The 27838-nt window shown below is 39.5% G+C and overlaps 2 protein-coding genes across 2 annotated transcripts; one reads left to right on the forward strand and one right to left on the reverse strand.

Annotated features, from left to right (window-relative positions):
* The first annotated feature begins 700 nt into the window (after positions 1 to 700).
* On the forward strand, positions 701 to 12078 carry LOC136719354 (neuroblast differentiation-associated protein AHNAK). The gene is made up of 5 exons (XM_066697261.1): positions 701 to 838; positions 3959 to 4021; positions 4252 to 4363; positions 4592 to 4770; positions 4910 to 12078. Exons 2-5 carry the CDS (start codon positions 4019 to 4021, stop codon positions 11522 to 11524), a joined length of 6909 nt encoding a protein of 2302 aa, XP_066553358.1. The 5' UTR covers positions 701 to 838; positions 3959 to 4018; the 3' UTR covers positions 11525 to 12078.
* On the reverse strand, positions 12066 to 26811 carry edaradd (EDAR-associated death domain). Its single transcript, XM_066697262.1, has 6 exons — positions 26503 to 26811; positions 18735 to 18793; positions 18109 to 18151; positions 17170 to 17240; positions 16300 to 16339; positions 12066 to 15834 (listed from the first exon to the last, which is right to left on the reverse strand). Exons 1-6 carry the CDS (start codon positions 26537 to 26539, stop codon positions 15458 to 15460), a joined length of 627 nt encoding a protein of 208 aa, XP_066553359.1. The 5' UTR covers positions 26540 to 26811; the 3' UTR covers positions 12066 to 15457.
* Positions 26812 to 27838: the final 1027 nt, after the last annotated feature.

A 27838-nucleotide genomic window follows, 5' to 3' on the forward strand; every position in this document is an offset into this window, starting at 1 on the left:
GTCCCCTGTATAGTTGTCAGCATTTAATGCATGCTTCAAATGCAGGTGCTACACATTACCTTTAAATAAATCTGTTTCCCTGAGCTATTTTTTCACACTATTAAGGACACATCTTAAAATCTGAGAAGATCTTCATAATAACATAAATAAATAAGTGAAAAGGGACATTCTTCAGCTGACACTATTAGCTTACACTATTGTCACCCTATTATTCGCATTGGCTGTCTTATCCTGTGTTGCCCTGACCACAGAGCTCCTGTAAAGCATGGCACTGAATTTGGAGAATTGTTCAGAATGGGTGAACGCATGTACAGGGTATAAAGCCACATACGATGCCCAAGGCCATGGCTGTGTCTGCCCAAGACTACGTTTATGATGCAGTGCAGAGACTAGTCAGCTATCCACCCCTGAAACCTCTCCTATCACTCCCATCAACTGTTCGGCTATTCAAGGAACGTGTGAACCCTTCCGATTGGCAGAAACCCAATATTCTCCTCACCTTCCTCACACTGGAGGTGCAGCCACAACAGTATGTGCTTTTTTCATTTTTTTATTTTAGTGTTTATCTGGGTGTTTTTGGAGACCCGGCTGGGCCGTCCCTGAGGAGTTCTCCTCTTGCACAGTTTGGGTTTCGACTGTCAGGACGAGAATGTGTCTGTCCCCTCCCTGTACAGAGGGAGTATTCAATGCCGCCCAGCACAACAGACAAAACCTGTTAGGTGGCTCAGGTGGAATGTCATTTAACTGACAGAGGCTCCCCAAGACACAGAGTCACAGGAATACTGCAGCTGACAACATCACTACATCTGCCAGGAACCTTTACTCAGAGCTCCGCGAGGTAAGACTTTCGGGATTCTTTACTCTCCATACGAAAAGGCTACTTACATGCTGTATATATAGTTTACAGGTTTATAATTATACACTGAATAACACTCTCTGTTTCTGCTGTATTAATATTGAATGTATAAGGTGTATGTATATTATTCAACATATATTAATCATAAACAGCCACATACTACAAACAGATATCTAATGATGTGTGTGTAAATATGTGTACTATATATATATATATATATATATATATATATATATATATATATATATATATATTGCATTACAAAGTACCCAACTGAAAAGTACGTAATTATTTTAAAGTTGAAATTTTCTGAATGCATATTATAATTTGCTAAATGTTCCGAATAAGCGCAGAGGGCGGTGTGAAAACTGCACGATTGTGATCTTTGGTGGCAAGGCTACTGTCAAGGGAGAATCAGTTACACTTCTTGTCACACTAAGCAATGTTTGGTGACACTGTGGTGAATTTCGGCCTACTTTCTGTTCAGCAAATCAGCTTTTCAAAAATCAGATCTGATAAGAATAGCATGGTGTTAGGTATCTGACTGCAACCGAGCTTCCAGACTCACACACCCAACACCACCTCCCCGAACATCAGCGCTATAAGCCCTTATCATGGCCAGCAGCAGGTGTTTTGGTTAAGACCAGTGATTCACTGATGGCAACAGTGTTCAGTGTGTGAGTGTTGGAGCAACGCCTTGTTTATCACTTTGACTTCACAAGCCGACAGATACTTTCACCAATATATACTTTACTGGCGGTTTTGTTTTCTGAGTCTGAGGTCATACCTGGATATGCTGCACAATCATGTAACCCACAGATGCTGAGTGTAAGACATTTAAATACATACTGCTTTCAACACAATTGTAAATCTCAGATGTGGTGTAAATAGTCTGCATTGAAGGATAGACACATTATCTTTGTGTTAATGTATCAATGTTTTGCTGAAGCTCAACGCATGTCATTCCCACCAGTGTTATTCATTTGGCATAACTCTTGCACGTGTGCTACGGCTATGCTGATCCGGGAGAAGTTTTATTTTGAGTTGCTGTTTGCGCAGGATTCTCCGGTGGCTTTGTCTGACACACTAATTAATTGAGGCTTGTTGAGCTCGTTGTTTTAAGCTTTATCGGATGCTAACTATGATTGTGATTGAAAAAACTAAAATAATAATATAGCTGCTTTATGACTGCATATGCTCTATTTCAGAGATGTTTGAAATACTCTTACAGTACACAGAGTTTATGTCTGTTGTGAGGCTATAGCTGAATAACCACAGTAAACCTGAGTCAGTGAGTCACCGAATCCCAAAAAGCAGGTTATACTGGTCAATCCCATATAAAAACGATATGAATGATAACTGTTGCCGTACAGTAGACTTGTTTTGTGAACTCCAGTGCGGCGTGCTGCCCCTAGTGGTTTCCAGAGAGTGTTGATGGCAGTGTTTCTTTGACTGATAGTCTGCATGACCTTTAACACTGAAATAGGTGATACTGAAATCGAGCAGTTTGCCATTATGAACAGCTCCCTGTTGTGTGGCCCTGCTCTTAAACACAATAATAGAAAGCAGTGGGTGTGGTACTACAAAGTATGCACAGACCCTGGGCACACTGACATCAGCTCATACATCGCCTCAGGGCACTAGACAAACTAGTTTGTGCTTTCCTGTGTGGTAAACTGACACAAGAGCATGTGACCCTGTGATTTACACTCTGCATTCATGCCTAAAATACCTCACCAATATCTGTGTGTCTGTCTGTCTGTCTGTCTGTCTGTCTGTCTCTCTCGGTCGGCACGAAGCACACTTAGTGTCATTTAGAATTGGCCATTTTTTTATTTTTTTAATCTTTCTCTAATGAGAAAAAGAGGTCCATGCCATTTCAAAGTCACTCATCCATTTTACATTTAAAACTGCAGATTAAAATATGTCAATAGATTGATCCAGTAGGAACCAAAATATCTAAGGCATAGTAGGTTTGTACCTAGACTGTCACTGTCAGATGTCTTTCAATTAGTATTTGCAGTGAAGTCTTCATGAGCAATTGTAGTATACATAGGCAGTTTGATCATTGCTTGAGATATATACTACATGCAGTGCATCTGCTTAAAGTAAGAGGAAATATAGAGACATTTTGGTCACCCACAAAGAGGAGGAGGATAATCTGCAAGTGCAAAAGGGGGTGAGGGGTAGTCTGTGGATAATGCTAAGTCTGCAGTATATTATAGAAAATAGCCCGACACTGCACAAAGTAAGGGCCAGCATCTCCAATTACAAAAATCAGTTAAGTCATAAATATCTGAGTTCACAAGTTCTGGGAAACACCACAGCTAAGTGCCTCACGTCAGTGGACATGTCTAAAATACGAGAGCTGCATTCCTGCGCACTTCTACAGGACAGAGATGCTTTGTCTGATGTGATCCTGAGAACAAGAGTGCCTTTCATTCGCACTGTGCTTGACCTCGGTTCAGATCTCAGAACAGGCCCCATTGTTGCAGTTACGGCAGCAGGAGGGAGTGAGTCACCGTGCTCTGTGTTCAGGTGTAGGAAAGCATCGCTGTGAAGAGAGAAGAGAGAAATGCAGGAGCGTACACATGTATGGACACAAGGAGAATGATCACTGCTTGCCTTGGTTTAGGGGGAAAATCACATTTTTCTTGCCCTGCAATTCTTTAGAACTTCTCTCTGTGTTTCCAAGAATATCGAATTGATTGTGTTGCTGCATCCTCTTTTACCCGTTTTTGGATCAACAGGATGTGGTTTGATAAATGAAGCAAACTAAATGCAGAGTTAAAAACAAAACCACAATGCATAGTAACCACCTAGTTCCCTGTGAAACCTGTCACTGTCTCTCTGTTATTTTGCACTTTTAAGTTTTGTGGGGTGTTTCGCAGAGTGCAGACTGAAATCTGCAATGAATGTTTGTGTGTCATTTATGGAGCATGTGTCAGGACAGGGTTGCAGTGGAGGATAGACTAGTCCTGGGTATCTGGAGAAACGCTGTTCCCACTGGGGGGTCAGACCATGTCTTCTGATTTCCATCTGTCTGTCCAGTTTCTGACAACTGACAACTAACAAATATGTGTTTTTGCTTTAATTTTTCAGGGTATTTTCTGACAAAGGCATTTTTGAAGACATGCAACAGTAAATAAAAGGCGAGGAAATATGGTGAGCATTATATAAATATGTCTCTTGTATTAATTAATGGTTATTAATGGACACCAAACGAGCGCGATGGGTCGAATGGCCTCCTCTCGTTTGTAAACATTCTTACATTTTTATGTTCTTAATAAGTACTTGTGATATGCTTAGAATATGAAAAGAATTATAAAATGGACACACCAATGCAAAGGTTGCAATATCTTAAACTGTAAACATCTCCGTATGTTTTTTCCAAGATCGGACACAAGAGGAACAGGAGTTTCTCGGACAGCTTCGTCCTTGAAGACACAGAGAAAGGCGGAGTCGTCGTTAAGGACATCAAAGACGATGCTTGTGGGCTGAAGAGAGGTAAGATATTCGATAGAAACTGAGATTCATTGTGGAATTTATGTTCCTGTTATACCAGGCCTGTAGAGGATTCCACAAACACAACCCTGTTTCATTCACATTACGTTTATTAATTTGCATAATCTTAGCTTTTTCCAGCATGGATTGGGACACAAATATTTAAGGTTTACCATAGCTGATGTTATTTCTAACTTTAATCCTGTGATTGTTTTAACCTTTATTTTGTAGGGGATGAAATAGTCGGTGCCACTATCTACTTTGACAAGCTTAACAAAGATGAAATTTCTAAGATACTGAAACTCACGGAACCTTACAACAACAGCATGAAAGTCCTGACCAAACAGGACCAGAAATCTGCCAGTGTCGACTTTGGACTAAATGACTATGGGCTTGGATCTCTAAAAGGAGTAAGTGCCATTATATGACCTTAGGCAATGTAACACAATTTTAAGATACAGGTTCATGTTTTTATTAATTTATTATTGTTCATTTGATTTGATATTTTACATTTTGTTTTATTTATTTGTGTGCCCATTTGTTTTTCAGGGGCGTATAGATAATGAATACGACAAATTATTCAACAGCAAGATCAAGAAATACCTTCGTCCTGAATCCGCTACACTGGGACGTATTACAAGACCAAATATTAAGGGTTTGAATGGACAACTGAGGAATCCTGAAGCTCGTGTCTCAAAACCCAGATTCACCGTTCCAGGTGCTGACCTAGACATTGAAGGACCACAGCTGAAGGACGGACAATGGCCCAGTGCTAAAATGGGTGCTCCAAATGCTGAACTAAATATGCCCAATGCTGGGATACCTTCCACTAGAGCAAGTATACATGGACCTGACATAGACATTGATGGCAACCTTCAATCCCCTGATGTTAACTGGTCACTTCCAAACATGAAAGCTCTTAAATTGAATGTCAAAGACTCTAATGTTCTCCCAAAACTGAATGGACCTGAAGTAGACTTAGATGGTCAGATTCCAAGTGAAGATATTGACTTGTCAGCCCCCAATTTGAAAGGTGGCATTAAATCTCCCAAATTGAATTTAGATGGACCAAGTGCAAAAGTTAAAGCTCCAAAATTTAAAATGCCCACTTTTACACATGACAGTCCAGACCTGAATATTCCAGGAGTGAAAGGTGGTGTGAATATGTCAGCTCCTGGCCTTCAAGGAGACCTCGAGGGCCCTAACATAGATGTCAAAGCACCAAAAGCAAACTTAAAATCTCCAGACATCAACATTGATGGCCCTGGGGGGAAATTCAAAATGCCTGACATTGGGCTATCTGGACCAAAAGTGAAGGGTCCAAACATGGACTATGATGCAGACATAAACACACCAGACTTAAATCTCTCAGCTCCTAAGATCAAGGGAGGATTCAATACTCCTGACTTAGATGTAAATTTACCAAAAGCTGACCTGAAGGGACCTAATATGAATCTGAAGTCCCCAAATCTTGACATTGAAAGTCCCAAGGGAAAATTCCAAATGCCAAAATTTAAAAAGCCTGACTTTGGGATCTCTGGGCCAAAAGTGAAAGGTCCAAACATGGACTATGATGCAGACATAAACACACCAGACTTAAATCTCTCAGCTCCTAAGATTAAGGGAGGATTCAATACTCCTGACTTAGATGTAAATTTACCAAAAGCTGACCTGAAGGGACCTAATATGAATCTGAAGTCCCCAAATCTTGACATTGAAAGTCCCAAGGGAAAATTCCAAATGCCAAAATTTAAAAAGCCTGACTTTGGGATCTCTGGGCCAAAAGTGAAAGGTCCAAACATGGACTATGATGCAGACATAAACACACCAGACTTAAATCTCTCAGCTCCTAAGATTAAGGGAGGATTCAATACTCCTGACTTAGATGTAAATTTACCAAAAGCTGACCTGAAGGGACCTAATATGAATCTGAAGTCCCCAAATCTTGACATTGAAAGTCCCAAGGGAAAATTCCAAATGCCAAAATTTAAAAAGCCTGACTTTGGGATCTCTGGGCCAAAAGTGAAAGGTCCAAACATGGACTATGATGCAGACATAAACACACCAGACTTAAATCTCTCAGCTCCTAAGATCAAGGGAGGATTCAATGCTCCTGACTTAGATGTAAATTTACCAAAAGCTGACCTGAAAGGACCTAATATGAATCTGAAGTCCCCAAATCTTGACATTGAAAGTCCCAAGGGAAAATTCAAAATGCCAAAATTTAAAAAGCCTGACTTTGGGATCTCTGGGCCAAAAGTGAAAGGTCCAAACATGGACTATGATGCAGACATAAACACACCAGACTTAAATCTCTCAGCTCCTAAGATCAAGGGAGGATTCAATACTCCTGACTTAGATGTAAATTTACCAAAAGCTGACCTGAAAGGACCTAATATGAATCTGAAGTCCCCAAATCTTGACATTGAAAGTCCCAAGGGAAAATTCAAAATGCCAAAATTTAAAAAGCCTGAATTTGGGATCTCTGGGCCAAAAGTGAAAGGTCCAAACATGGACTATGATGCAGACATAAACACACCAGACTTAAATCTCTCAGCTCCTAAGATCAAGGGAGGATTCAATACTCCTGATTTAGATGTAAATTTACCCAAAGCTAATCTGAAGGGCCCTAAGCTAGATGTGAATACTCCAGATCTTGATGTTAAGGGTCCCAAGGGAAAATTCAAAATGCCAACCTTTAAGAAGCCTGACTTTGGGCTCTCAGGGCCCAAAGTGAAAGGTCCAAACATGGATTTTGATGGAGACATAAACACACCAGACTTAAATCTCTCAGCTCCTAAGATCAAGGGAGGAATCAATACTCCTGACTTAGATGTACATTTACCAAATGCTGACCTCAAAGGTCCTAATCTTAATCTGAAGGCTCCAAATCTTGATGTTGATGGAGCAGGAGGGAAATTCAAAATGCCATCTGTGAAGATGCCTGACTTTGGGCTCTCTGGGCCAAAAGTGAAGGGTCCAAACATGGACTTTGATGCAGACATGGAGACACCTGACTTAAATCTCTCAGCTCCTAAGATCAAGGGAGGATTCAATACTCCTGACTTAGATCTAAATTTACCAAATGCTGACCTCAAAGGTCCAAATCTTAATCTGAAGGCTCCAAATCTTGATGTTGATGGACCAGGAGGGAAGTTCAAAATGCCTTCTATGAAGATGCCTGACTTTGGGCTCTCTGGGCCAAAAGTGAAAGGTCCAAACATGGACTTCGATGCAGACATGAATACACCAGAGTTAAATCTATCAGGTCCTAAGATCAAGGGAGGATTCAATACTCCTGACTTAGATGTACATTTACCAAAAGCTGACCTGAAAGGACCTAATATGAATCTGAAGTCCCCAAATCTTGACATTGAAAGTCCCAAGGGAAAATTCAAAATGCCAAAATTTAAAAAGCCTGACTTTGGGATCTCTGGGCCAAAAGTGAAAGGTCCAAACATGGACTATGATGCAGACATAAACACACCAGACTTAAATCTCTCAGCTCCTAAGATCAAGGGAGGATTCAATACTCCTGATTTAGATGTAAATTTACCCAAAGCTAATCTGAAGGGCCCTAAGCTAGATGTGAATACTCCAGATCTTGATGTTAAGGGTCCCAAGGGAAAATTCAAAATGCCAACCTTTAAGAAGCCTGACTTTGGGCTCTCAGGGCCCAAAGTGAAAGGTCCAAACATGGATTTTGATGGAGACATAAACACACCAGACTTAAATCTCTCAGCTCCTAAGGTTAAGGGGGGGTTCAATGCTCCAGACTTAGATGTGCATTTACCAAATGCTGACCTCAAAGGTCCTAATCTTAATCTGAAGGCTCCAAATCTTGATGTTGATGGACCAGGAGGGAAATTCAAAATGCCATCAATGAAGATGCCTGACTTTGGACTCTCTGGGCCAAAAGTGAAAGGTCCAGACATGGATTTTGATGGAGACATAAACACACCAGACTTAAATCTCTCAGCTCCTAAGATCAAGGGAGGAATCAATACTCCTGACTTAGATGTACATTTACCAAATGCTGACCTCAAAGGTCCTAATCTTAATCTGAAGGCTCCAAATCTTGATGTTGATGGAGCAGGAGGGAAATTCAAAATGCCATCTGTGAAGATGCCTGACTTTGGGCTCTCTGGGCCAAAAGTGAAGGGTCCAAACATGGACTTTGATGCAGACATGGAGACACCTGACTTAAATCTCTCAGCTCCTAAGATCAAGGGAGGATTCAATACTCCTGACTTAGATCTAAATTTACCAAATGCTGACCTCAAAGGTCCAAATCTTAATCTGAAGGCTCCAAATCTTGATGTTGATGGACCAGGAGGGAAGTTCAAAATGCCTTCTATGAAGATGCCTGACTTTGGGCTCTCTGGGCCAAAAGTGAAAGGTCCAAACATGGACTTCGATGCAGACATGAATACACCAGAGTTAAATCTATCAGGTCCTAAGATCAAGGGAGGATTCAATACTCCTGACTTAGATGTAAATTTACCAAAAGCTGACCTGAAAGGACCTAATATGAATCTGAAGTCCCCAAATCTTGACATTGAAAGTCCCAATGGAAAATTCAAAATGCCAAAATTTAAAAAGCCTGACTTTGGGATCTCTGGGCCAAAAGTGAAAGGTCCAAACATGGACTATGATGCAGACATAAACACACCAGACTTAAATCTCTCAGCTCCTAAGATTAAGGGAGGATTCAATACTCCTGACTTAGATCTAAATTTACCAAAAGCTGACCTGAAAGGTCCAAATCTAAATTTGAAGGCCCCAAATCTTGACATTGATAGTCCCAAGGGAAATTTCAAAATGCCTTCTATGAAGATGCCCGACTTTGGGCTCTCTGGGCCAAAAGTAAAAGGTCCCAACTTGGATATCGATGCAGACATGAAGGCACCAGACCTAAATCTCTCAGCTCCTAAGATCAAGGGGGGACTTAGTGCTCCAGATTTAGATGTAAATTTACCAAATGCTGACCTCAGAAGTCCTAATCTGAATCTGAAGGCCCCAAATCTTGATATTGATGGACCAGGAGGGAAATTCAAAATGCCTTCTATGAAGATGCCTGACTTTGGGCTCTCTGGGCCAAAAGTGAAGGGTCCAAACATGGACTATGATGCAGACATAAACACACCAGACTTAAATCTCTCAGCTCCTAAGATTAAGGGAGGATTCAATACTCCTGACTTAGATGTAAATTTACCAAAAGCTGACCTGAAAGGACCTAATATGAATCTGAAGTCCCCAAATCTTGACATTGAAAGTCCCAAGGGAAAATTCCAAATGCCAAAATTTAAAAAGCCTGACTTTGGGATCTCTGGGCCAAAAGTGAAAGGTCCAAACATGGACTATGATGCAGACATAAACACACCAGACTTAAATCTCTCAGCTCCTAAGATTAAGGGAGGATTCAATACTCCTGACTTAGATGTAAATTTACCAAAAGCTGACCTGAAAGGACCTAATATGAATCTGAAGGCCCCAAATCTTGACATTGAAAGTCCCAATGGAAAATTCCAAATGCCAAAATTTAAAAAGCCTGACTTTGGGATCTCTGGGCCAAAAGTGAAAGGTCCAAACATGGACTATGATGCAGACATAAACACACCAGACTTAAATCTCTCAGCTCCTAAGATCAAGGGAGGATTCAATACTCCTGACTTAGATGTAAATTTACCAAAAGCTGACCTGAAAGGACCTAATATGAATCTGAAGTCCCCAAATCTTGACATTGAAAGTCCCAAGGGAAAATTCAAAATGCCAAAATTTAAAAAGCCTGACTTTGGGATCTCTGGGCCAAAAGTGAAAGGTCCAAACATGGACTATGATGCAGACATAAACACACCAGACTTAAATCTCTCAGCTCCTAAGATCAAGGGAGGATTCAATACTCCTGACTTAGATGTACATTTACCAAATGCTGATCTGAAAGGACCTAATCTTAATATGAAGGCCCCCAATGTAGGCATCAATAAACCTAAGGGAAAATTCAAGATGCCTAATTTTGGATTTTCTGGTCCCAAAGTTAAAAATCCAGATTTGAACATAAACACACCAAATATTAAGGGAGATTTTGATGCATCTCTGTCTAAGGCCACGTTACCTAAAGGAAACATACAATTACCAAAGTTTAAAACTCATACACTACCTGATGTTGACTTTGATCTGAGCCCTCCTACACTAGCAGGGAGTGGACTTTTCCCCACTCCGAAAATGGATGGTCCTGATATTAATTTAAAGGGACCTAAAGCAAGCATCCAAGATATGGATTTGGAGGTTCCAGGTGGAAAGACAAAGAAATCTAAGTTTAAGATGCCATCATTTGGAATTTCAAATAAATCACTGAAAGGCCCCAAGATTGATCTGGATGCTAACATGCCCAAAGCAGATCTTTCAGATCGAGGAATGACCTTGCCATCCGTACATCTTTCTGGTCCAAATGCATCTGTTCCACAGGCTGACCTGAACCTGAAAAGTCCAAAAATCAAGGGAGGTTTAGATTTAACTGCACCACAGTTTCAAGGTGGCTTAAAGGGACCCAACATTGATGTACCAACCCTAGAAGGTGATATTAAAGGTCCAGGTATGGATTTCAGCACACCCAAGGCCAAACTATCAGGACCAAATTTGAATTTTGATACACCAAAACTAGCAGGAAGTCTGAACAGTCCAAACTTCAAAGCAGAAGCTCCTAGCTTAAATATGAAGGCTCCACATATTGATGTACCTCATGCAAACATTACCGTTCCTAAGGTAAATGCACCCTCCTATGAAGATTACTTACTAAATGTGGGAGGGCTTGATAGGGGGCTGGAGGCATCACCATCAAATATTGACGTCACTGGAAAACTGCAGACATTCAAAGACTCGTTGTCTGGACCAAATATAAAAGGGGAGGTCGATGCACCTAATCTACAAGTCAGTAGCCGAGATGGAAAAATAAAAAGTGGAACATTTAAACTCAACAAGTCTACAGCAGATGCTCAAAAAGAGTATGACCTCCCAGATACAAATGATGACAATTCAAGGTCTTTTAATATTCCCAACATGATTGGTTTGGGCAATAATAAAGAATCACTCGACAAAGAGCACTATTCCCCCGATTCATATTCAGCTGATTATAATTTCCCATCAGTTGATCTTACATTGTGAGAACTCTCCAGTAAGCAATATTACTGCAATAATTCCGAATGCATAAAATACATTCAGGACAGTTACATAAATACCCTTGAAAACCAATTGTATGTAATTAATATGCATCAATAAATTATTTTAATGTAAATATAGTCATGTAAAATTGTATTTGCACTTTTGCTTGAACAAAAATCTTTTCACTGGATCTTATTTTCTGAAAACGATGTATAAATTATATGGTGCCATGTTTAAGTTTTATAGATTGAGAGAAAGTTGTTAAAATTGTCTCTTTAAAAAAAAAATGTAATATATTAATTATTTACTAGCTGGTAATGTTTCCATGCATTTATTTTTGCTGTTAATGTATAGCTATGTACTTTTTGCACATACCTCAATACTATCATATTTAGGCATTGTCCATTTGTTAAAGATACATGTTAACTTGTTCACGTTAATATGAATTCAGTTTTACACGTTCCTTTCTACACTTGGCTTAAATATAATGAATGTATATCTAAATATTGTATCATTTAAAACAAAAGATGAATTGTAATAAAAATGTTTAAAAAATATTGTAATTTGCTTTTTATTATAAACAACATGTAAAACGGTTTCATTAAGAATACATCTAACATTTTGATATTAAATGACCTGAACGGTTTTGTGTTCAGATTAAAATGAAGAGTGCAGGAGGGGAGTGTAAAAACTTTCAAGCATTTCACCTGAGATCAAAGAAAATATGACCAAATAATTAATTTAACTGGAAGTTGGAGATAAAATAAAAATCTGTACTACATAGATTGCATCTCTGCATTCTAAAGTAATGTATTTTAATGTGGATAATACATTCTAATTGCATTTGAATGTATAAAAGGAGCAGGGTACTATCCACACATTTACAGGAAACCAGAGACATTTATTTACATTTTATAAGTTCTCTTTTTCCAGGGAATTTACCCAGGTGTGACCAGACGTAATCGTTTTTTCGGAAATTATAGACAACCTCAGAAAGATACATACTGCAATAAATAGGAGAAAAGTCTGCACACGGGCAGCAATATTTTCAAGAAACTGAAAAACATACATTTAGTGAAAATACCAGTAAAACATTTTAAATATTTTACACATGCATCGTCTTACAGAAAAGAAAATTAAAGCACAGCTGTGGACACCAGCATCGCAGTGACGTTAACCTGCCCCCGTTTTGCAAAACAAGTCACTACATTCACAGCTGCGGTGTAAAAGCAAAATACAAGCGTTGCTCTATCATTTTTGAAAAACACCAAATACACTGTCAATTCTGTAAATCACTTTTTTAAAAGGTCAAAATTTACAAAAAGCCACCCAAAAATCCTAAATCAAAATTAAATAAAGCATAATCTGATTTTTAAGCAGGTCAAGTAAAATTTGGGCAGAATGAAGGTTGATACTGACAAGAGAATATACATAAAATATACCAAACAGCCAGGGCAAAGTCACCATCAAAAAAGTAATGCTTTAACACCATACTTAGACAAGAATTGAAGGCACTTTTTGTATCTGTGGATATATTTTTGTCTGTTCATGCTACTTGCTTTATATTAATTCAGATACCTTATGCTCACTTACTGCAGGAATCTTATAACAGAGTCAGTATTGAAATAAGTACAATTAATCACAACTGGGGAGCATTTAAACAGACATAGTGTAGTGAGAGGCAATAGCAGAGCTGTAGTCAACCGCAATTTCAGTTGTGCAATTTGTAACTACAGATCCCGTTCCGAAAGTGAACAGCGGTTTCGTTTTAATTGGAGTTGAGCCCTGGCACAACTGTTCCAGTTACACAGAGAATTCATGCAGTTAATTACAGTTCACTTATTTGCCATTGCTCATTTATGTGTAACTCATTTAATAACCTTAGACATAGGCAATGCACTGCATATCAATGTCAGTTTACTGAATGACACTCACAGTAGCATTGTTAACTTTGTTTCACAACCACTTGACCAATATTTCACAGGTTCATCACAGGTTTGTCACACTGAGCAATCGGTATACCGTCAGTTTCTCATATTTTCAATCATTGGGTCTCAAGTCAAGAGATACTCCAGCCAGCAAAATCGCCAAAAGGATAGAGAGCCACCAGCCATCTAGTAGCAACGTACTGGGGCCTGCACAGCTAGACATGAATGATCCAGTAAGACCAGCCTTCTCGGCCTCAGACGAGCACCAGCTTTCAGCGTCTCTCTCCCACAGGTTGGGTTTGAGGAGCTCAGATGTATTTCAGGACACAACAGATGGACTGATAGTTATTAGAAATCATTCTTAACAAATAAAGGCTATGAAGTTTGTCTCCATTTCTAATTGTGTACATTGAAAGAAGTGTGATTGTTATTGGACAAAACATAACTATCACTAAGTCCAGTAAACAATGCTGCTGAACCAGTAACTGTTTATAATTGACCTCAGGTCTGTCAAAGGTGGTAATTACAATATTCAATGTACTACAATGCATACTACTGCAATACTTAATAATTTCAAAAGTCAAGGAAAAATTAAGAAATCTGCTTATAAAATAAATTAAAAATAGTCTGAGGCTGGCGAGCTCGTGACACTACTGTCACATTACAAATAACATTGAAACACCCCACTGACGATATGCAAATGCTGTCACTTTTCACATTATCCGGAAGAGAAACATGTCTTACATTTCCTGTACCTCCTCACAGTTAACACCGAAACCGAATGAGATCCAGGACCTGACATTATCCCTAATTTCTAACTGGTAGCCGGTTTATTTATTTATTATTAGTATTTATTTTCATTTAGTTGTGAGACAGATGTAAGTGTGAAATTTGAACAAGGCCTTAGGGTTTGATTAAAAAATGTACACCTCTGAACCACATTTAGGTTACAAGTAAATCAGTGTATTTTGAATACAGTCTTCTTGGGCTCCAATGCAGCAGGGTTTAGGAATCTCTTTAAGCGTTACCCTATTTACACCTGGGAAAATGGTCAAATTGGCACAATGAAGTAAAGAGATGTTGCCATTATCTAATTAAGACCTCAGCTGGAGTGAAACCCTGGCTAGTGCGAGCCTCAGGTTTTGGATTTGAAGGATACTCTCATAAGAGTTTCCTCGATCCTACTGATAGTGGACTTCTTTATTCACTCAATGTAAAGGGACACAAATTCAGGTCAGGCATTCCTCAGTTTAAAAGCCCATCCAATTAGCACCTCTGCATGCCTCTCAAATGTCTTCTCTTCATTGAGTTTCAAATGCATCATATGAATTAAAATCTGTCAATGTTTTCATGTGGTCAATTCCACAGTTTGTATGTCTACAGCTGCTATACGAGAGGATTTTTTTTTTACACATGTAAGCACACATAACAGTCGGGTATGGAAGAATGTACTCCTGTCGTCCTTCTCTTCATAGTATCAAACGTGTCCGATAAAACAGAGGGACATTTTGTAAACGTCTCTCTGGGTGGCACACAAACCGACTGGAATTTCGACTGTTCTTTGGATCATGCTTCAAAGCACCTTTTTGAAATCAGGTCATAATGTGAGGAAACCAGAAATACAATACCTTTGGAAAGGTTTACAGGCCTTTATGTTCCACCTCAAGGAAATTAACTTGTTATAAGCCACTGGTATATGTGAGGATGCACAAAAGTTCAACCGTCCACATGAACAGAAAGCCCGTGATGTCTCCACACCCTCCTCTGTGTGCATCTCGTCACCGAGACCTGAGCCGAACGTGAAGTCAGTGCCGGGAAGCCAGAAGCGCCGGCGGCATGTTTCTCTATTTCATTTTCCAAGCAACTAGTACGAGAGCAAACAGGAGTTTCCAGTATCAGTGACTGTTTCCCTGTTTATGATAAACAAACACAAATAAACAAAACCAAACAAAAACTTAAACACGTGCACTCTTTGGAGATATAAAACAGCGATGGATTACATTCTGAGTTAATGTGCTTTTTGCCATCGTTTTGGCCAGTCTTTCTCCACCCACTTCTGTAGTTTTCGGAGGACGTCGATCCTCTGGTATGTGATGCACAGGTCGGTCAGCTCCTTGACCGTCTTCTCGTTGTTTCGTTGCAAGAACTCCTGGGTGGGGCTGTGGGTGGAGCCCTGAGTCCGGTGCTCCAGGAAATTCAGTTCGTCGTAAGTCATGCCCCACTTGCTGGCAAAGTTCTTCCAGTTCTTGATGGTCGAGTAGTTGGGGTCCAGCTTTAGTCGCAGGAAGTACAGCAAGTCTTCGTCGTTCATGAGGTCGCTGATCTTGGGTGGGGGGACCGAGCAATAGCAACTCTCGCAGGAGCTCTCGAATCTTTTGAAGAAGTCTAGGCGGAGGGAGAGGATTAAGACAATTAAACCATTTATCAGGCAAAATAGTGCTCAGTCTGTTCAACTATTATTAGAACATCTATAACATTTTGTTATTTTGGATTATCTGCACTGAGTACGTCAAGCCGGTCTGTCAAACAACTGGGAGCCAAGCAAGCATAGCCGTTCTGTCAAGATCTTATCAGTCCTGTCGTTTTTTCAATATACGTTATTACCAGCAGTAGTAATAGTATAGCTATCCAAGGTGACTTGGAGTTAATACAAATGTATTATATAATTGAACATGACTGAAATGTAACCTTATATGAGTCACATACTGTTGGAATAATGAAAGTAATCTAACAGTGTATCCAACCATCATGTCTGAATGGACTGGGGGAAAAAACAATATGTGTTTCAGACTTGAGGGATATGCTCCTCTGTCAAACCTGACATTTTATTGAAAAACTAAAGTTATTTACCTTGTGTTGTTTCTGATAAAAAGCTCCCATTGTCTTCAGGCTGCAAGAAAAAAAAAACATTTAAACCAGGGCTGACATGGATACAGGCAGACAGTTAGAAATTCACAGCTGACTAGGAGCTAGAATCATTGATATTGTTTAAAAAATATATACAAATAAATTAAACAACCTTTTCACTTTAATGGAAACCAATATGAAATGATTCTTCCAGGCCCATTTCTTATGTGTGTATCTTTCATAATGGCTAAAACAAATGCAGTTCAGTTACATTAGGGTCATAAATAACAAAGAGAAACTAAAAAGAAAGAAAGAAAGCAAGGTTATTTTAACATAGGTTATAAAAAACAACACATGGTGGTCTTTGTTTACAGGAAGTGAGACAACGATACTTATCATATCAAAATACGAAAATACATGACCTTTCTCAGTAAAAGGGATTGCGAAGTAGGTCTAAGTACTTTCACACCAGCGACAGGTTTCCCAATCCTTAGGAAAACTGCACCATGCCCTATTGCTAAGATTTAAATATTTTTTTGCTTGCATACATGACACAAACTATATTACAGGGATTGAATTCATACACCCTGTTCAGTAGCAATCCAGGACCTGGAGTGGGTTTTAAATCACTGGCACTCCCAGAACTGGGCTAATTGGTACTGTCAAGACAATTAGGGACTCTATGACTCAGGCGGAACGGGAACCCAAAGACGGGGCACCCCTGCTCTAAATTAATCGAAGGACTCCTTTTAACCTTTCACCGCTTGTCTGTCGTGTGCACGGAGGATGTGCAGTTTCCAGAGAAACCCCGGCAGGGTTACTTCCTGGAGACTGACTGACGTTTTCCTGGAAACGGCAGAGAACTTTCCTCACCTGCCGTATTCTGTCAGAAGGAGGCATCAAGTACTCGCTCTTGACGGAGCCTATCTGCAGAGTCACTGCGTCTAGTGGAACCAGAAAGTAGGTGGGGGGGCAGAGAAAGAGCGAGTGTGAGAGAAAAGTTTAGATTAGGATCTTTAAGGTTATGGTCAGTTTCTAGCAAAGGTTACTGTGGTGTTTGAAATTAATTTGTTTCCAGAGTGAGAGAAACAGCAGAGCAGTAGGTTTTAGGCAGCCCTGGCCTCGAGGGCTGGGTTTCTGGTGGTTTTACAGGCAATGAACAAGAATTTTGCCTTCTTACCCTAATGATAATTTAAATTATGTAAAATAAATAAATAAATTTGGAGGCATGAAACCAAGAAACCCTCCAGGTATTGGGGGCTGTAACTGCCCACCCCTGCAGCAGATGTTTTGGAGCTAGACATCCCTCTAACCAGCTGACTGCTCTCAGAGAGGAAGTGGTGTTAATGAGTAGCCCAGGGTCAATCCCAGGAGTGTGGGTGTCAATCACAAGGGCCTTATTGTGCTCTGCCATATGGAGCCAAACTTGGCACTGTCTCCCGAGTGAAGGAGTGCCATCACAACAATCAAACTGCCTCTCTTAACCACTTCCCCATTTGAGTATCAACACACCTTTAAAAGAGTTTCATCATGGTCAATACAATGTGTCACATGCCCTCTGAACGTAGAACGATTCAACCAATACTGAGATATAGGGTACCTTGACAATGTTGCTAGTCAACAATTAAAAAACAATGTTTGCATTTTTTATTTAAATTACAGAGCATACAATAGATTTAAATCCATGTGATAGAAACCATAATTTGACCAGCCTAAAACCATTTCCAAAATAATAATTAATTATTATGATATATAATATAATCTACTGATTTTCATAACAAAAACAAGAGTTTACTTTTTCAATATCCTTACCTTTGGTTGTATCTGCGACTTGAACTGGATATTTTGACAATGACTGTAAGAATTAAAAAGAAGACGGTCTTTACTTTTATTTAATTTACTTTTTCACATTGAGTAAGTAATACATCATTCTGGCACCTTGATACATAAAAGCGCCTTGGTATCACTGATCAAATAATGCTCAGCTCTTTATCTGACAGTTTAATTTTGAAAACTCTCTTCTCAGGAAAAGGGAACAGATGAACACTAATACGACACACCTTGTTTATATTTAAACTAACAAAGAATGAATTTTTTGTTCCTTCCAGAATAGCTCTCCAGATTATGGCAGTTCTGAGCATTGGAATAAACTCTCTGAATAGAAGAACAGAAAAAATACAGTGCCAAAGGTGTTTACTGTGACCAAATGACACTTCCTGATCTTAAAGATAATCAAAAATAACTTGTGGTGACTTGTTCCAAAACCATGCTAAGGCTACAATAGATAATTTTTGAATCCTCATTAGATTAAACATCACCAGATAAACTTCATCCATGCTCTTCTGTTCCCAACATTGTCTCCTTTGTGCCATTGCTGCCCCACTGGGTAAAACCAGCATGGTCTGAAAACCCCAGTCCAAGGAAAAAACAAACCCTACCATTCCTGTGGTTGTACTGCTGGGGTCTGTGTCTTCCACTGGTCCGTTCATTATACGATCTACAAAAATATAAGCCATTCATTAGAGATTGACAGAAATAATATCACACAAAGACCATCAAATTGATAATAAAACGGAAGAGGGGAGATGTCTGTGAATTGTGTTATACTCAACAGTCCCTTGAGCCGTTTCCATTGTTTATTAGGCAATTACAGGATAACTGAAATTGCAGGGGGCCACAGTCTCTGGCAGGCAGTTTTAAATATACACAAAACAATTTAGAAAACGTGGAACCTAATAAAGTAAAGAATTGGTGAAATTAAGTAAAACATTGTACTCTACAGCGCCAAACTGCATTACATTACATTATTTGTCATTTAGCAGACGATCTTATCCAGGGCGACTTACATTTGTAAACTATGTAACATTGTATAGTTTCTTCTACGTTTGATAAAGTAACGGTGTTTTTGAATGTGAATCTCGTTGCCATTAGACCGAATACATAATAATACAAAATAAGATCTGGTGGCTTTTACAGGACACCTCTCTGCAAGCATGACAACATCACTCTATTAAGAGCAGCAGTGACCACAAATGCTGCTGCAGAAACCATTACATCTATGATAACTAATAACTGTGATTTATAATTGCTATGAATATTAGTTTAAATCTGACTGAATACCAGATTCAGTCAACAATGTTTGTATTTGTTTATTTAAATTACAGAGCATACAATAGATTTACGTGTGATAGAAACCACTATTGTACCAGTCTTAAATCATCAAAAAAATCACTCACTCTGTGTAGATAGTTGAATCTCTCTCTGTATGACTGTAGGTGTAATGTATCAGCTATGATTCACCCAAGTGTAAATATAGAAACGTGGAGAAAAACTGAAAAACGAATAACTTGGGAACAAAAAAGTAATTTGGCCTACCAGGTTAACCAACCACAGCTGGCTGCTCACGGGATACAATTTTCCCCACCTTCTAACGTTTAGTTATTACTTTCCATGCGTCACCATGATCGAAACCTGTACACCAGGAGTGTGTAAAAGGGCCTTCTAGTTTTTGTTTCAATATGTAGGTTAACTACTTGCTCAGCTACACATTTTATCATAGTCTTTGACCAGTGAAGATTTGAAATATTCCATGATATGGTACTTATGTAACGTATTTAAATTATCAGATTGTGTTTATGTGCCTATAGTTATGTTGGTGGAATACAAATCAAAAGACATGACAGTCCACCAAGCCCACCTCCGACATAACTTGGAACTTTTCCACATTGGAAAAACAAATTGTTTGAAGATAAAACCCAGATAAAAGATAAAAAAAGCACCCAGAAGCCTTTTCTAGTGTTGGTATTCCCCCTTGCGAAAGTGTAGGATTAAAACTGTCAGCAAAAAACGTTTTGAGATCATTTAAAGACATCTCCGTAATCTCAGATTCATTTTTAATCCTGTATTATAAATCAACAGATTACTGAATCCCACTGTCCACAGAAACGCAGGAGAAGGGTATCCTTTCGCTACCATCACTGTAAAGGAATTGTGCGCGGCTCCAGCATTTTACCAAAGGAATGCTAGCTGACCTTTCTTGAATTACATTCGGTATAGTCTTGCATCCTTTCCAACAGAGTCCCAGGCATTAGGGCTATGAAATGAACACACACTGTAACAGCACTTGTAAATGTCACACATTGGAATAGAAATGGAAGAAATGGTAACAGGAATGGAAGAAAAAGAGGGTTGAATTTGAAGTGGAAAACTGTATTTAGTTATTTTATTTGGCAGGTTCTCCGTCATTTTAAGATCATCTTACTAGTGGTCTAATGTTTCTTGATGAAGTGTGAAGTAGTGTCACCCTGTGATCTTCAGTATGGCTTTTAGTTGCAGCCTTAGAGCATGATCATTGATGCTAGCAGTCAAGTACCATGCTCTGCTAATTAATCAAACAGTCAACTCCCAAAGGCACACCGACTCGACTCTAGGTCACATAAGGGGGTGTGCTGTACAGCTCAGACCTAGGGAGTCAGGAACGAGGAGAGGCGATGACCGACTGGCAAAGGATACCCAACCTGAGGTCTTTCCTATCCATGCCATCATCGAACTCCCTCAGGATCAGCTCAGAAGAAAACGCTCTGATAACCATTAGGATCAATCTATCGATTTAAGGTGCCGATTACATCAACTGAACAGATGGGAGGGGGTATACGATGGGCTGTGAATACAGGGGCTTCCTTGAAGTCTACAGGCAGAAGATGAGGTTGTAACTATCAATGTATTAATGCACATATTAAAATAGATCTAGCAACACACAGGAGACATATAGGTAGACTGATACATAAATAAACGCTGTATACAGATTTGCTTTTGTTTTAATTTGCAGGATTCGGCCTGAGCAAGAACATTTTACTCTGTAACAGTTATCTGTAAAAGAGGCTTAGCGATATCCATAGGCCTGCACATGTTTAAGGAGGTTCAACCCATACACACAATTTTAATACAGCTATGGGAACACCTACACACACACACACAAAATAAAACATCTTTAATTATCGTTAGTACATGACTTTGCCCCCTCCCCCTCTTCTGCTGCTTCTTCCCTGTGTGCCAACTAAAACTGGAATATATAATCCTAGCTGAATTCCTACTCAAATTACACAGGGCGAGTCGGGGATTGTTACCTCAGGCAGACCGAGTTGTTCCTTTTCTTTTATGGCGATAAAAGACCCCCAGGCACTCTGTGCTCAGACGCATCATCTACTGCAGGTGTTGAACATTTTATGCACTGAACACAGCTACAAAGAAACCTTCAAATCAGGCTTTCCACCTTGAAATGCTCTGTATATTACCTCATCCATCTCAAGTCATATTTTCTTTCATTTTTTCCTCCCAAGAATAGACTCGAGGGACATGAGCTCGATGCAGTTTTTTGCAAAGTGAAAAACAGACTCACAGTAGCATCCCTAACCACTTTCATTTTGAAAGCTGTCTAACACCTACATTTACACGTCAGACAGGTGGCAGGGATGGATGGTCTTTCCACTTTTCAATCAAGGAAAAGGTTAAATCCAACTATATGTGGACAAAGGTTTACTAGATATGTAGGCCTACATCTCAGAGCAGGTGATAACGATATAATAAAACAGTTTTGGTTTCTTTAGGAATCTCCAGTTGACCTTTTCTGCCAAAGTACTACTTTGCTCTTTTGCCTCTATGATGTGGTGGTGGTCTCTCCGGACAGATATTATCATCTTGATTCAGTTTTTTTTTTTAAAGATTGCTCCAATACACATATGGGACACATTCCTGATTCATCTAGCAACACTACAGTACCATCAGACACTATAACAAGACAACAAGACCTAAACACAGGAAAATATTAAAGTACAAAACAAGCTGCACATCCTCATCTGTAGGCAGCACAGCCCATTGCTTCAAACCTTCCTGTGCTTTTTAGTTTCGCAGAGAAACAAAAACAGTTTGACAATCAAATCCTTTGAAAGAAACGTCTGCGCCATACTCTTGGGATATTCAACCATGCGATTCGAGTGCAATCCATCAACTCTGCGCCTCAATCATCATGTCGCAAAATAACATCGCAACTGCCAATTTCTTTTTCTCTCGCTTTTACCTCAGTGAATACAACTCTATACAATTTGTGTATGATTTAATATAGCTCTTTACAATGAAATCAGGGCAACATTGTTTCCAGGTTCTGAGAATTTTGCAACATGTAAATACTTGTTCTGGAAGAAGTTCAAGTAATGAAATACTAACCACTTCATAATATATTCCTTAGGGGTGTATCTACACTGAAATTAACCCACATTTTATTTATTTCTTTGACCACCCATACATTGAGAAGTTTAAAGACTCCTATGAACTTCCAAATAGGGAAGTTTCAAGATGCACTTTAAGAACTAGAGAAATACATTAATTGCTGAATGCCATCAATCCAATAGAAATGTATAGCATAACATAATCCTGTATTACAGTACATTACCCACTGGTCCGGTTTTGATTAGATCTAATGCAATTAGAATGCATTAAAGCACATTTATATTATTTTGGACTTTTATCTGAAACTCGTTTAACAACATGGGCCAACAACCAACACCATGATACATCAGGGGCCCAAATGTTAAGTGTGGGTGGAAAACTGATAAAACAATTTCCATCAAAAGACTCTGTAAAAACAGAAAACAAAAATGAAGAGACAGCTGACTAAAGTTGCCATCTCCAGGTATAACAGACATTTGTAAAAGTATATTTTTAAGAAACAATATTCACCTGACCAGTTATTCACTTGATGTCTGTACTATAGACAGCTAACAAGAAAAATCCAACATGATTCAGCAATAAACCAACATGTCTATCAGATATCAACGCCTATTTTCTTAATGTCATAACATCAGTGTCCCCTGCGTGCTGCTTGTGCCCACAGGACTAATTCTGATAAGAGCAAATTATACTGAACGATGTGGACATTTTTTGCAATACTGCACTTATGCATTAAGGGGAATAGTGTCTTAGCACGAACATATTACTTGTTGATATAATAAACACATCAATCAGTAACAAACAGTCAAGGAAATGTTTAAACATATTTTTTATCCTATGTATTGTAGGATATGAAATAAATATTGAAAATGTAAAGAACACAGAAAATATGGATGAACTATAGCTCAAGTTTAATATGCAGACTGCTCGACTATTTGAAAGTCACTTTACCTCAAGGCCGCATAGAGATCCGTGGTCTGTTTCTTAGTCTATTCAATGTTATTTTAGGAAGGGTAATCCAAGCCTAGTGCTAATCGAGGCCTGTGAAACCAGCTTTAAATGTCTTCATCTGCAAACAACTAAACATTCCCCCTGACGTTCACATATTTGGGTCGTTTCCCGAGATGATCAGCTTTTGGACTTCTACACTGCAAACATCTCCCAAGGCACATGTCCAGGGGCACCAGTTCTAACTAGTTCTTCAATCAGGCGCTACAGTCCAGTGCTGTGACTTTTGCTACGCTTCGCCTATACTGTTAAATTTAGTGCAGGAAATCTAGATTAGATTAAGCTGGTTTCCTTTTGTTCTAAAAAAAAACGTAACACCAAAGACAACATGAGTACAAGGAATGATAAAATTAAACACGAACCCAAGAATGATGCTGGTAAATCTCCACCCCCATCCACACAGACCCTTGTGTAGATATGATCATGAGGTCAAACAAGATAGTATTTGCAAACCTAATCATTATTGAAAACCAAAAAAACAAAGCTGTATAAAGATACTGTTTATGTGCTAGTAACAGTTCACTTGCTGCATCAAAGTGTGTACGTATGACTCTTTCACACTATAATATATTCAGTAATGCTAATGTGATTTGGCAGATTTGTAAGGAAGAGGACATGCCCACTAGTGGCAAATAACACTTGGGGTTGGGTTCAGAACTGGGGTTAAATATTAAAAAATTACTATAATCATAGCATCATTGACAGTTTTTTCTTTTTTGTTTAGTAGTTTGGCAATTACAGTTAGGCTCCAGTAATTGTTATTTGAATTAAGATTAGCACGTACAAATTAAACTCAACACACTGCTATATGTACCTGTGTTTGATCTTATCACATGTATGCTTGCACAAACAAGCTGCCTGGCGATAGACCCAATTTCAATAGGACTCACAGTGCTCTGTGGCAACCCCGCAGAGGCTGCCATGCCAAACAACCACCGACTGACTGATTGATTGAGTTTTTGAAAGAAGTAAAGCCAAGAATCATGATTTGCAAAGAATGGTCTATTGCAGAGATTCGAGTTTTGGTCTTAAAATCACAGAAACCTCAATACTGGGAGGAGAAGCTCAATGGAAATTGCTCTGTTGAGGCAATAATGAGCTGAATTCGGTATTTAGGTACCCAGGTTGAACAATGTTGAAGACATGGTGCCCTCCAGGATTGGTAGTCACTGGTCTGCTGGATCGGAAACATCTCAGCTCCACAGAGTTAGTGGTGAGAGAGCTTCTTGCCAGCTAATGAGAACTAGTGCTCCTCTGGCGCAGGCTTGAAAAGGGCCACAATGCCTGAGAAGGCATTAATGATCTCTTAAGTTCGAGACATAAGTTGAAGAAGCACAATTTTTTAAAATCACAGTTCAATGACTGATAAAGCCAGATAAAGTGCATCCTAATATAGAGCACAGTTTGAATTCAAGTCTAATTATTGTGCTTTAATTTGTCCCTGATCAAGGTATATATTTCCCCCTTGCTCACTCGCATCTATCAGATGTAATTCTGGGAAGTTGATTCTAATACTAAATCTGAAACTCTGGAGAGAGAAAAAAAGGTTATACAGCTGATTTAATATATTAATGACGGGGTAATTACAAATGGAATTTGTACCAACGGCATAAGCGGAAAGGACACTGTGAATATGAAGTGGGAAGCGCTATTAGTAGTGTGGTGAATCATACAACCAAAAGTCAAATTATTTAATTATAGCCAGCACATACGTCATAAAGCAACTTGGGAAAATGTTCGACGCCACGCCCCCTCTCTAATTCACGGCGGTATCACATTTCGAGGTCTCTGGGTGGTAAAACCTCTCCCAGTGCTTTTAAAATACTACACTCCTCTGTCTGCCTAATCCCTAAGAAATACTACACAAACAGGAGAGGAAGAGGGACCTTAGACTGCAACAATACATGCTTTAAATAAGGTTTAGGAATGAGGGAAAGAGGGAGGGAGGGAAAGGGAGAGAAAGATATTATATATTATTCAAGTTGTGACTGAGCTGTGGATTAATAGGCCGGCTCTCAGATGGCTTTCTGCACGTTTGCACTTGCAATGCGTCTTTGAAGTGGGAATTTTTATATTTCAAGACAAAAAAAATGCATGACATTTAAAATTACCTTCGGGAGTTAGAAAAATGTGCTTAACACTTTCACAGCCACTTACACAGCCAAGGCAGTCATACAACTAGGCACCAGAAAGATGCACTTAACTGTTAACTGTAAAATACATTTCCACATGCACCTAAAAATGCAAAAATAAAATTCCCACATAAAAAACAAAACATCAGATATGAATGTACTCAGACGCACATCTGTGGTAATTAAGTACTTCGTAAATTAGGAAATTGTATGTAAGTAAAAATGCATTTAAATAAAGTAAATGTGACTACATACAATACAGACATGTTAACACTAGGTGAAGCCATGTCTATTAACTTCCCAAGACTGTGTTTCACAAAATGCGTTAAATAAAAACACCTTACTGAGACTTCAATGGACAGTAACCAATTAAATAACTATTAAATAACATACTCTTGCAACAGCACTTCTTTGAAAAAGTGCACCATTCACACCAACGGTTTGCAACAAAGTTTCTAAGGAAACCTATACAGAGATAAGAAAACGGATATAGAGATGATAATATGTTGGCTATATAATCTATTACTCAATCGTTTTACCACAATTTTAGTTTTCTATTGATCAGTAAAAAGTAACCGTATCTTTTGTAGAAACATGCGACTTCAAAGGCATTTTAGTCCAAATTCCTGATTTCAAACCACAAACATTTGGATAGTATTGAAGTTTGTAAAAAAAAAAGTGTTATGTGTGTGACATGACATGGAGCATGCATATATATATATATATATATATATATATATATATATACACACACACATACTACACAACACTACACAACAGTGGCACCGCAGTGTAGACTAGGGCTCATCCTTGCTAGTAAAACAAAGACAAATCCACTTACCGTAAAAGCTATCATCCAAGGGTTTTAAACTTGCCATGGTCCTGATCCAAACCCCTCCAGACAAGGTAGGAAGGAAGGGGTGCCTTTTAAAACACTTGTAACCTAAAACACTAGTGCCTGCAGACCCGACCTCCTCTCTCTGTCTGGTCTACGAGCAAATCCAGCGTGCTGTTTGTGCGGCTCCTGCCTCTGCGCACACGGAAGTCCCAGGTGATCAAGAAGATACAGGATCAGCCCCAGAGCAGAGCTGTGGCACCCAGAGGACCTTCAGCAGAGGACAGTGCTGTGCTGTGACAGGGAGCTCTGGAGTTTTGCATTGACCCGTTCTTTCCATTGCATGTCCATTTGCAGATGCATATATACCGATGTCAACAAAAAAAAAAATTCCTGTGCGTGGGGTAAGCAAAAAGTTTCACCGAAAAGAGGAAAGTCTCTGCCACAATACAACTGAAGATGCAATCACGTGTTGTCTGGGTGCTGTGGAGACATGAATGGATTAAGCCATTGCGGTTTCAATCGTGTGGATTCAGAGGACATAACTGTGCCGTGAGGAGGAAATCGGTTTCACATCTCTAACGGACGTTGTATAGATACACCGATCAGCCATAACATTATGACCACTGACAGGTGAAGTGAATGACACTGATGATCTCGTTATCATGGCACCTGTCAGTGGGTGGGATATATTAGGCAGCAAGTGAACATTTTGTCCTCAAAGTTGATGTGTTAGAAGCAGGAGAAATGGGCAGCGTAAGGATCTGAGCGCCTTTGACAAGGTCCAAATTGTGATGGCTGGATGACTGGGTCAGAGCATCTCCAAAACTGCAGCTCTTGTGGGGTGTTCCCGGTCTGCAGTGGTCAGTACCTATCAAAAGTGCTCCAAGGAAGGAAAAGCGGTGAACCGGCGACAGGGTCATGGGCGGCCAAGGCTCACTGATGCACGTGGGGAGCGAAGGTCCGATCCAACAAATGAGCTACTGTAGTTCAAATTGCTGAAAAAGTGAATGCTGGTTCTGATAGAAAGGTGTCAGAACACACAGTGCATCGCAGTTTGTTGCGTATGGGGCTGCGTAGCCGCAGACCAGTCAGGGTGCCCATGCTGACCCCTGTCCACTGCCGAATGCGCCTACAATGGGCATGTGAGCATCAGAACTGGACCACGGAGCAATGGAAGAAGGTGGCCTGGTCTGATGAATCACGAGTTCAAGGTGTTGACTTGGCCTCCAAATTCCCCAGATCTCAATCCAATCGAGCATCTGCAGGATGTGCTGGACAAACAAGTCCGATCCATGGAGGCCCCACCTCGCAACTTACAGGACTTAAAGGATCTGCTGCT

Source organism: Amia ocellicauda, chromosome 23, assembly GCF_036373705.1.
Source record: "Amia ocellicauda isolate fAmiCal2 chromosome 23, fAmiCal2.hap1, whole genome shotgun sequence".
Taxonomy (NCBI): Eukaryota; Metazoa; Chordata; class Actinopteri; order Amiiformes; family Amiidae; genus Amia; species Amia ocellicauda.